General features: G+C 40.0%; 1 protein-coding gene across 4 annotated transcripts in view; it reads left to right on the top strand.

Moving 5' to 3' along the window:
- Positions 1 to 12,045, top strand: part of RNASEH2B (ribonuclease H2 subunit B) — a 66,805-nt gene that overhangs the window by 37,290 nt on the left and 17,470 nt on the right. For all 4 annotated transcript variants that reach the window (XM_053214971.1, XM_027064781.2, XM_027064780.2 and 1 more), the window contains exons 6-8: positions 7,584 to 7,648; positions 9,231 to 9,336; positions 11,663 to 11,744. In XM_053214971.1, the coding sequence (XP_053070946.1) occupies positions 7,584 to 7,648; positions 9,231 to 9,336; positions 11,663 to 11,744 (253 nt within the window). The remainder of the gene's footprint in view (positions 1 to 7,583; positions 7,649 to 9,230; positions 9,337 to 11,662; positions 11,745 to 12,045) is intronic.

Below are 12,045 nucleotides of genomic sequence, written 5' to 3'. Positions count from 1 at the left end.
TGATGTAAAGAAAATATTTCACATATTTGTGTTCTGGATTAGGGGTGAAATAAGTAATGTGAGATTGCTTATGTGTATTTTGATGAAGAGGCCTTTTTGAGGGTGAAAAATAAGAGATCCTACTATTTCCTTTTTTTGTATTTGTTCTTAAAATTTTTGGTGTTGCTTTTAAGCCTTCCATTATTTTAAGATTTACAGAATGCAGTTCTTTAGGGGAAGAATTTGATTATGAAGAAACTGTCAAGGCTTTTAGAGAATTTCATACATCTTTTAGTATATGAAATGTAATCTGAATTACTTTATGTTTTGCCTTAATATCACTGAGACAGAAAGAAAAATTTGAGGCCTGGAATGTTTAGAAACCTGGTTTATGTATAGGCTGATACTATATCTGCTTTGAAAATGAAAGTTCATGGGCAGGTAAAATAATTATTTTAATTAAAAAAATCAAAGATGCAGGAAAAACTCAAGAAAAAAAAACTGCAAATATTATTTGTACCCCAACCCCAATAATCAACAAATGTTAATATTTTGTTACAGTTGCTTCAGATATTTTTGAGGAAAGAATTTTTTAAGAACAGTCTGGTAATCTGATCTCAGGATCTGATGGCTTGCAAGAAAAATTAGAAGTGTATTTACTATATAGTTTTGAAGGAATCATTCAAATTTTTCATCATCTTTGGTTTGTAAGATGAAGAGTTTGAAGGGTTGAGAGTGTCCCTCATACATTGTATTTACTACCTAGCAAAGTTGTTCTAAACCACAAAATAAAGCTTTTTGCTCTTAGCTTTATAGCATTGAGGTTACTGAATGACCAGGAATGACCAGAATGTGAACATTATTTAAGTATTGCAATTAATAGTGTCCGGTATCTACCTTAAAGAGATGTGTCTGGAATTAATAGTGTCTGGAATCTACCTTAAAGAGATGTGCCATGTCCTACAAGTAACTGAGTGCCAAGAGAGTACTGGATATATAGTAAGTGCTCAATAAGTGTTCATACCGTTAAGGCTGCTAAATTAGAAATTTTAAATTCTTTGCTGATGTTTAAGTACTATATACACTGATACACATGTGTTTTTGAAGGTCCATTGCTAAATTATATTCAAATGGTTTAAGTAGAATGGGGATAATCAGATAACAATAAAAATATCTATCTACCCTATAATGAGAAATTATGATGTATCATTTCTGTGCCTGCTGCTTTACATATGTTTTGGTATCCTTACAGTAATTTCCTTTCACTATTATTACAACCTGCATTTTTACAAATGAGGAACAGAGGCTCAAAGAGTTGAAGTTACTGGACTAGAGTCACAGAGGTAGAAGTGGTAGAATCAGGATTTGAACCCGCGTCTGACAGCAACTCTTTCCTTTCCTTCTTGCAACTGCAAAACACTTCCAGAACACTCCATTAGGATTGTCAGTTGGTGTCTCCTGTAAAAATAGAAACATCCAAAAAATCTTGTATACCCCGTCTTAAAAGGCAAAAAGAGATAGGAAAGAAGACAGAGAACTTCAATAACTTAAGGAAAAGACGTCTAAGTTTCTCATCCCAACAATGAGCTTTCTTCCGTTCTCAGGTACCCATTCCCCTCTTTTCTAGTGATTGCCTTGGGTACTGGTTGCTTGTTTGAATTTGGCTTACTGTCCATTTATAAGTTAGTGTTTGGTTCTGTTCTGTGTTTTACTGCTAGGATTTTCAAAATAAGTAACAAAGAGGACTGCTAGGGAGTGGTCAGGTGATATCCATGAGAAGGAGCAAAGATAAAGAAGAGAGCTGATTATCTCTAATGTCCTTCTTTCCCCAGGCACTGTGCAGACAGAGCAAAACCTGAAACACTCACATTCCCCAGCCAGATGTTTTGATATTAGACTCCAGATGCTGTCTCAAAAGTCTATGGCATTAAAGACCTGGTTAAGCCTGCTAGGTTTATGACAACCTCCCCCTGCTCGAGTCGTCCCTGCCGTCCCTGTGTCCCTACCGAGTAAACCCAGCCATGGTTGTTTGCATCCCAAATGATGATGGTGGTGACCTTAGTTAACATCGCCTGCTTTGTTAGTGAAGGAAATGATGTGTCTCTGTTTGCTAGCTCTGGGGCCCAGTATATTTTTTGCCAAAGAAGCTCACATTCAGTGGAGGGATGACAGAGGAAAGGCCTAATAAAGGCTTATGAACTTCATCTTGAGTGTAACACTGTTTCGTATTGCAAGCCAGAGCTGCGCTGGGCTGTCCGATGTGATTAACAGGAAGAGCCAGGAAAACTTACCTGATTAAAATACCCCAAGTACAGTTGCCAAGTTTCTATCCCCAAGAGGCAGGAAAAAAAAGAGACCATATGAGTTTCTCCGTTATGGAAAACATTGAGAAAGTAGATGTGAGAATGTGCTCTAGGCAGTTTGTTCAACAATACATCAGGGAAATTCAAGATTGTGAGCCGATTACCCAATTGCTGAACATGTTATTTAATTGTGGACTCACTTTTATTCCATCTTTATTTTGTAAACCCAATCTTTCCAGATGTTTGAGACCAGTTTTATCGGCACCAGACACATTAGGGAAAGAAACCTTTCCAGCATGTGCACATATTATCTAACGCACCAACTCTTGCAAATATTAAATTTAAGACATGAGCAAACATGTTATGGTATTTTTCATAAGTGTGGGTAAATTCATAATTGTGAGCCTTCGTGGATATTTTGAACTCCCTTGCTTATCAAAATTTGATAATTTCAAAATTAAGCAGTAGTTTAGCACTTGATCCTTTTGTAGCATTCTGGGATATCCGAGCTGGATGTTTTTTAGTGACCATCTTGTCCTGGGAATGTTTAATTAGAAACAAGTTTATAATTAAAACCTTCCTAGAAAAACTCCTCCAGGCCCAACTAGCTTCATTGGCGAGTTCTGCCATACTTTAAGAAGAAATAATACAGTGGAATAAAAACATACCATTCATAATATTATCAAAGATCATGTAGTTTTAGAAATAAATATAACACAGTATGTGTAAGACCAGTACACTAGATATTATAAAATATTGCTGAGAAATTAAAGAATTAAATAGAGAGATATACCATCTTCATGAATTTGAAGACTCAATATCGTTAAGATGTTCCTTCTCTCCAAATTGATCTATACATTTAATGTAATGCCTATGAGGCTTTTTTTTGATGGGAAGTAGAAATTGATGAGCTGATTCTAGAATTTATATGAATTTGCAAAAACCTGCAATATCCAGAACAATTTTGAAAAAAGAAGAACAAAGTTGTAGAACCTACACAATCCGATGTCAAGACTTACTCTAAAGTTATAATAACCAAAGTGTGGTATTGGTTTAAGAGTAAATATATAGATAATGGAACAGAATAGAGAATGTAGAAGTGGACCCACACTTATATAGTCAATTGAATTTTTGTCAGTGGTGTCAAGATAATGGGAGAAAAGACAGTCTTTTCAACAAATGATCTAGAAAAACTGGATATTCATATAAAAAACAATGTTAACCCTCACCTCACAGTCATACAGAAAAATGAACTCAATATGGATCACTAACTTAAATGCAAAATCAAAATTATTGAACTTCTAAGAGGAAACTTTGTGACCTTGGGGATAGGCGAGGATTTCTTAGGACACAAACCCACTAACCATAAAAATTGTAAATGTAACCATAAATTACATTTCATCAAAATTAATATCTCCTGTTTTCTGAAAGATACCATTAAGAAAAAAGAAAAGAGAAGTCATAGTTGAAAGAAAATGTTTACATGGCACATCTGATAAAAGATATGTATCTCAAATATATAAACTCTTAACGCAGTACTAATATACATATACAGCCTAGTAAAAATGCAGCAAAAAGTTTGAACAGACACTTGGCAAAAGAAGATTTATAAATAGCCCATAGGCACATGAAAAGATGTTCAATATCATTAGTCACCAGGGAAATGTAAACTAAAACCACAAGGAAATGTCATTAGCATTCACCAGAGTGGTGTGAAATAAAAAGAAAAACTATAAATTGAGGAACAACTGGAACTCACCTACCTGGTTGATGGAAGCATAAAATAATATAACTACTTAACAATTTCTTATGACTCAGTAATTCTAATCCTAGAGATTTACCCAAGCCTTACAAAAACATGTCTCCATGTAAAAAGACTTGTGCAAGGATGTTCAGAGCAGCTTTTTTGTTTTTATAGCAACTTTTCCAAAATAGCCCCAAACTGGAAAAAATCGAATGCCCTTCGGTTGGTGAGCGCGTAAACAAAATGTAGGATATCCATACACAGGATACTACTCCATAATACAAAGGAAGGAACTATTACTAGCTGCAACACAATGGGTGAATCTCACAGAAATTATGTGGAGCAAAAGAAGATGATCACAAAAATATACTTACTGTATGATTCCATTTCCATGAAATTCTAGAATCAAGCAAAAACTAAACTCTAATGACGGCAGATCAGTGGTTACCTGAAGTCTGGGTAGGTGTAAAAGCATTGACTACAGAACGGCTCAAGAGAACATTTTGGGGTGACAGTTACGTGACCATATGTATACATTTGGCCAAACTCCTCAACTTGTACACTTAAAATGGGTGTATCAACCATATGCACATTATTCCTAAATAAAGGTGATTTTTAAAAAACTAAAGTAGTTACTGATCCAGCACAAGAAGCTAAGCCTCCTCATTTCTGATACAGTGTGTTTTGTGTTTTGTTTTGTTTTGTTTTGTTTATTCCTACCCCACAGCTCCCACAAGGTAATGCTGGGATCCAGTGATAGAATGTGGGAAGCAAGGCAGGAGTGAGTAATGGCTTTGAGATTCAAGCCTGGTTGACCAGGAGGATGGTTTGGGAGGAAGCTGAACTGTCTGTCTTTAGATACAGAGCCTCAGCTCAAGCCTTTGGACTTCCTGATTGGGTTTGTTTAGTCTGAAACAAAATGAACTCCCCCCCCGACCCCCCTGCAGAGAAAGGTATAGTTAGCCTTGGAGCAGGGGGAAGCAGAGCCAGGAAAGAATCAGAGGAAAAGTCATCAAAGACAGAAGAACCAAGAGGAAAATTTTTGTAGAACCTAGAACCATGGAGGAGTTTTTCCCACAAAGAACAAAGTCAGAAGTACTGAGAAGGGTGAAGACCTAATTGATCTCAATAAAATGAGTATCAGATCCACAGCTCTGAAGTCATCTGGAGTAGGAATCTGGTGCCTCTGCTTACTAGCTCAGTGACTTTGGACAGTCTAGTTAACTGCACTCTAACCCAGTCTAGGAAGGTAGGGACAAACAATGGTTTTGACCTGAGATCTATTCTGAACATTCAGTGAGAAATGTATATAAAGAACTTACAAAGGCTTGACTGTATATTTGTTTCTGATGCTGTTATCATTAGCAAGCTGTCATTTAATCTTTTTTTAAAGTAATATTAAGTATTTGTTACATGCCAGGTGCTGTGCTATTGGCTTTGTGTGGATCATGTCACATAATAGGTGACACTGTGCCCTGGGTGGGTCGGAACCCAGGCAGTATGGCTCAGAGCCTGTGGTCTCCGCTTCTTCTGGTAGAGTATTAAGGAAGGGCCTACAAGGGGCTCAGGGAGTGGGAGAGAGGAAGGAAACTGTGGCAGACTGTGGAATGTTCTTGCAGGAAATGCGGAGGTGGAGGCCAGAGAGAAGTGAGCAGCCGAGTCAAGGTGGGATTTCTTAGGAGAGACCTGCACGCTGAGCTTCTCTGGAGATTTGTCTCGGGCAGTGACCAGAGCTTCTTTAGAAGTTTTAACCCATGCAGCAGCATACATTTATTAAGTGATTGCTGTATGCTCTCAGAATGCCCCTTACTCTTGCACATGGGTAGGACACTGTCTCCAGGGAAGTTGAGTCCAGCCTCGCCTGGTTCCACAGCAGACTGTTGCCCCCGGTGGTCCTGGCTCCAGCATGACAGACTTTGCCCCTTGGAATTCTCGGACTCCTGACAGTGCCACTTGCGGCGGTCTCCTTTTCATTACGCCAGTGACACATGCCGAGGGGATGGATGCAAAGGCCCAGCCCGTGCTCCATCATGCCTCCTGTTGCCCACAACGTGAACAACCACAGGCTGCAATGGGGAGGAAGACTACAGGTGCTGAGGCCAGCCCCTCTCCCATCTAAGCCGTCCCAGGAATGCAAGCAATTTAACAGACTGCAGGAAACGATCCCTCCCTAAGCATTTCCACTTCCCACAATGATTATGGAAGAAAGAGAAATTGTCATTCTGCATGGCTAGCAGCATCACATGGGGCAAGTCTGCATCTGGCCTTAGGATATTGAAGGGTCCCCAGGATAACTCCTGCACTGGGCAGGAGGCTGGGAGTGCAAGCCCCGCCTCTGCTGACTTCACAGAAAGCAAGAAACTCCATGAATGAAGTGTTACCAAGGAACTAACAGCTCAGGTCACAGTATGCAAAGCTGGGTGGATTGTAGGGTGGGGGGGCAGTATAACTTCCAAGAGGGGAACCTTTTATCCCCCATTACGGGCCAAGTCAAGCCTATCATAAATCTAAATTCCCCTGAATAGCTATGGTTAGACTGGTGATGTGTTCAAAGATAGGCATATCTTTTCTTCCTTCTCACTAATCCCACCAGGACAGTACTAAGTAGTTAACGAGATTTTTTTTTCCCTGAATGTTTGCAACACACTTCATATGCATCTCCTTTTAGTTTTTGTTTTCTTTCTTGGGATTTCCATTTTTATTTTAGAAAAGAAGTCTTTCGGGGCGCCTGGGTGGCTCAGTTGGTTAAGCATCTGACTTTGGCTCAGATCGTCATCTCACGGTTTGTGAGTTCGAGCCCCGCGTCGGGCTCTGTGCTGACAGCTCAGAGCCGGGAGCCTGCTTCAGATTCTGTGTCTACCCCTCTCTCTGTTCCTCCCCCTCTGACACTCTGTCTCTGTCTCTCTCTGTCTCTCAAAGATAAATGAACGTAAAAAAAATAAATAAACATTAAAAAAATTTTTTTAAAAAAGGAAGAAAAGTCTTTCATTGAAAACACTGAGGTAAGCTTAAACTTATGTCGACAAATGAAGGTTGCTTGGCATGTTCATTTGCTGAGTTTTAAAAATCACAGATTTTCTACAGATTTGTTGGTAACCTTTTTTCCAGTTTTACTGAGAAATAGTTGACACACATCACCTTATAAGTTTAAGATGTACAGCATAATGGCTTGACTTACATATATTATGAAATGATCCCCACAATACGTTTAGTTAACATCTATCATCTCCTATAGGTGCATTAAAAAGACAAGAAAGAAATTTCTCTTTGGGATGAGAACTATTAGTATAATTTGATGATTTTCTTAAATTCCCATTCATTTAACGGTTGGATGAAACCTGAGTCACCCAGGTTCTGGCTTGGGATGATTTTTTAACTTCTCAAGTATGTTCTCAGGCTTAGGGATTGACTTCTTTAAGAATATAAACCGTTACAAAACATTTTTAAATTATTGTGGATGTTACATACATACCTTGTATACGATACAACCTTATGAGTCTATTTTTTTTTTGCTTAATGCACGCTTCTGTTTTGTTTTGTTTTTCTCTTTAATCCAGAAATAGACAAAAAGAAATATTACAAGTACAGCAAGGAGAAGACGATAAAGTGGCTGGAAAAAAAGGTAGAGTACGCCTCCAGTACCTTACAGCAGAAAAAGTTTTAATGCTCCTTTTAAAAAATATTTACAGAAGGAGGTAAGTGTGAATCTAAAGGGCCATGTTGTTTATCCAGCTAAAATACAGAAACTGTATAGAGATACCCAAATACTCTTCATCCTCCCTAACTCATGTATCTCTGGGTTTAGCTCCATGTTTTCCTTTGACCTGCATCCCCATTTCCCATGATCCTCACCCCTGAATGAAAGAAGCTCCCACCATTTGGTGATGGATATTTGAGTCTTACAAGCCAGATAATACCAGGCGTGACACGCACTTACTGCTTTCAGTCCCTGTCTCAGAGGTTGCTCACACAGCGAGGCAGGGGGCTGAGGCAGACGGGATTCAGGCCTAGGGGAAGTGTGTTTCACCTTCAGCATCCGGATGCTGGAGGGAACTTAGTGATCCTAACATCCCAGATCTAATCTCAGGTCTGGGGCAATGGTTTTCAAATAGATTCTGTGGGTCACAACCAGTATTTCTCTTGAATGGAATGGGATTGGGGTGGGATGGGATGGGATAGGATAGGATAGGATGTATTAAAATGTAGCACAGAGTAAGGGCAAGTATTAACTATGGTTCTATGAAGCATATATATGTGTTGAAGTACTGGGTTGCTGGGTATTGCTTACTGTAGGTGTAGTAGAAACAAACTCCTTTGAAAGCCACTGGTCTAAGAATATTGTGGACTTTCATACTGATTAAGAATCTCACCAGTCTAGGTCTACTGATGACAGAGTTTTTCAAGTTCAGTATAGTACTGATTCTGAAGATTCTCTTCTGTCTTGTATGTGGAAAACACACTTGTCGTACCATGTTACTGGGCACACGGGGAACCCAGAAACATGGAAGTGAGCCTTGCGGAATTAATCAGGCTCCAACTATACAAAATAGTGGAAAGATTTTACAAGTGCCCCCATGGTTCAGTTTTCATTTGCATTAGTAGTAGGTGAAAAATAAGGGTGAGTGCTGAGCAGGGTCTCGGCATTTATGTTTTGTTGTTAGCAAGTGGTGATGACGTGAATCGCAAATTCACATGTATATTTATCAATTGTGTTTCTTTTCTTAAATTCCTAGGAAGTGGGATATTAACATGATTTATTCCATTTAGAAAAAAATTATTGCATATAAACTTTGTGCCAGGCTCTTTTCTAAAGGCTTTACATATATGAACTCATTTAAGCCTCACCACAATACCGTGCATTAGGTACTATTTTTGTCCCCATTAGATAGAGGCACAGAGAGGTTAAGTAAGTAGTCCATGGTCACAGAGCACAGCCAAGTAGCCTGACTCCGGAGGCAGTGCTCTCATACTGCGTAGGCATTTAGAGGTCCATGTTTTGACATCATCCCCAAATGCTGCCGCTGTTGCTCAACTCCTGTCCAAATGTGCATCTCTCTCTCATCTTCTGGTATCTGGTCAAGACATTTCTAGGTCCTCAGTTACTTCTTCCTGGGTCTTAAATGGATCGAGGATCATCTGGAAGGTTGTGGATCTCTAAAGTTCCTTGGAAATACCCTGATGTTTCCCTTTTGGTTACTTTATAGGTTAATCAGATTGTGGCAGCCTTAAAAACCAATAATGTAAATGTCAGTGCCCGGGTACAGGCAACTGCATTTTTCTCTGGTGACCAGGCTTCCAGCGACAAGGAAGGTAAGGAAATCAGTTTTGTTAATATTATGTATTTATTTATTTATTTTTAATTTGAGAGAGAGAGAGAGAGAAAATGAACATGAGTGGGGGAGGGGGCAGAAGGAGAGAGAGAAAGAATCTTAAGCAGGCTCCACACTCAGCATGGAGCCTGATGCAGGGCTCGATCTCAAGAATTATGAGATCATGATCTGAACCAAAATCAAGAGTCTGACGCTCACCCAACTGAGCCACCCAGGCACCCCGGTAAATCACTTTATCAGAAATTACTTTTGCCTGGAGTAAGTTGCTGATTTACAAATGCCTGCCTTATGATTTTAAAATCTTAATGTCCCAGAAGCTTCGCATTCGTGGCCATGTGTTCTCATAGGTCTTGTGACAGTGTGCACTTCGTTTCAGAACCAAGTGGTACTTCTACCATAGATCGCTGCCGTCACTAATCGATGCTTAAGTAATTCCCTCGGCAAGTACTTATTTTGCAAAAACAGTAATGGCCACCCTAACAACTCTGGCCGTCATTCGTTGAGATCATGTTGTGTGCCAAGCCCTTGGCTCATTTGCCAGTATACACACAGTATCCCAGCTAACACTCCCCTTAAGCCTCACTTTACAGTGAGAGTCTGGAGGCTGCACCCAAAGCCACACAGCCAGTAAGTGGTGAAGCCGAGCCTGCCTGACTCTGGGGCCCACACGCTTCCCCTTTCCGTCATACTGCTGTGTGTCCCTAGGCTTCCAATGGGCTGCTTCTGTTTGCATCTTGGTCTCCAGAAGTGTATGTCCTACTATGGATCTTAATATTTTGATCTTTGATGGAAATTGATGCCCTTGGCAATTTTTTTCTTTTAGATTCTTAAGGTACGTTCTTTTGCTTTTTCCAGTGTAGTGTCCCCTTATTTTTGTACGCATAGTTGAATAAAACAGCTGTATAATACAATTAACATTCTCAACTGTGGGACAGAAATTATTCTGGGGGCGCCCGGGTGGCTCAGTCGGTTAAGCGTCCCGTTCTTGATTTCAACTCAGGTCATGATCTCACGGTTCATGAGACGGAGCCCCGCGTCAGGCTCCGTGCTGACAACGCAAAACCTGCTTGGTTTTGCCCCTCCCCTGCACTCACTCTCTCTCAAAATAAATAAATAAACGTTAAAAAAGAAAAAAACTTACTCTGAGTTTAAACTCCAATTCAATGTTCCCCTGTTCTAGACAGGCATACCACTCCAAAGCATCAGAATTTCATCATTAAAAAAATTAAAACTAGGACCAGAGATCTGTTTGTGATTGAAGGTAATTCAGGCAGTCCTTGATTTGCAGAAATCTACCTTAAAACACCTTACACATGTAGATGTTAGCAGGCTCCAGGCATTCAGGAAATGGTGGACAGCTCTGCTGAGCTGAGTTTACTGAGTTTACCAGCTATCACTGGTTTTGACTGGCTTTAACAAAAGAGAAGGGGTTGAGTCAAATGGATGGATGGACCCCAGATTTTTTTTTTTAAGTAGGAGAAGGGATGTTAGACATTATTTAGATAGACCTCATTTTAAAAGTGAAGACTCATGGTATCAGAGAAGGGGATGACTTATCCAGCGTCACCCGTCATAGCTAGTAGACTTCTGTCTCTGAATTCAGTTGCGCGTCCGACTTCGGCTCAGGTCACGATCTCGCGGTCCATGAGTTCGAGCCCCGCGTCGGGCCGTGTGCAGACAGTTCAGAGCCTGGAGCCTGCTTTGGATTCTGTGTCTCCCTCTCTCTCTCTCTCTGTCCCTCCCCACTTGTGCTCTATCTCTGTCTCTCTTTCAAAAGTAAAATAAACATTTAAAAAATAATAAAAAGAAAAAGATGATGAAAAAGATCGGCCCCTCTTTGTTATGCCTAATTTTTCTACCTTGAAGTCACAGCATTCACATACCACAGACCATAGCGACTATTAAAATATACAAAAACAGGGGCGCCTGGGTGGCTCAGTCGGTTGAGTGTCCAACTTCGGCTCAGGTCATGATCTCGCGGTCCGTGAGTTTGAGCCCTGTGCCGGGCCCTGTGCTGACAGCTCGGAGCCTGGAGCCTGCTTCGGATTCTGCGTGTCTCTCTCTCTGACCCTTCCCCGCTCGTGCTCTGTCTCTCTCTGTCTCAAAAATAAATAAACGTTAAGAAAAAAAAAATTGGGGGTTTTAAATAAAAAAAGAACAAATGACGAAACTGAGGCTGTGAGCTTAAATGAGTCTCTAAGGCCAGCTAAAGCCAGAATTTTAACTCTGGTCAATGTGGTTGTAAAACTATCATAATTGTTACTAATTTTTTTTTTTTCTTTCTCTCTCCATTCTGTTTCTTTCAGAGGATTATATTTGTTATGCCCACGGTCTGGTATCTGATTACATCCCTAGAGAACTCAGTGACGACCTGTGTAAATATTTAAAGTAAGTATCATTCCTCTTCAGTCGTAATTAGGAAGTACCTCGGCGCTTCCTGGTCCCAGCAATAGGTCCTTTATGGCTCATCACATCACATCACTATTTTTGATAAGAGAGTATTCTCGACTTACCTCCTGGACCGTGTGGTTTGAAGGTAATTTTTAGTGGACACTGGTGGATTGGAACAAATTGATTTGGTGGATATTGGTTGCAGAAACTTGTGAGTGTTAGGACTGGATTTTTGGATTGGTATGATTTTAGAGGGTAAACAGTAATAAAATTGATCCCCAGTTACACTTAACTAATT

The sequence above is a fragment of the Acinonyx jubatus genome, chromosome A1, assembly GCF_027475565.1.
Source record: "Acinonyx jubatus isolate Ajub_Pintada_27869175 chromosome A1, VMU_Ajub_asm_v1.0, whole genome shotgun sequence".
Lineage (NCBI taxonomy): Eukaryota > Metazoa > Chordata > Mammalia > Carnivora > Felidae > Acinonyx > Acinonyx jubatus.
The sequence above is the reverse complement of the archived record's forward strand: the minus strand, read 5'-3'. Positions and strand labels throughout refer to the sequence as shown.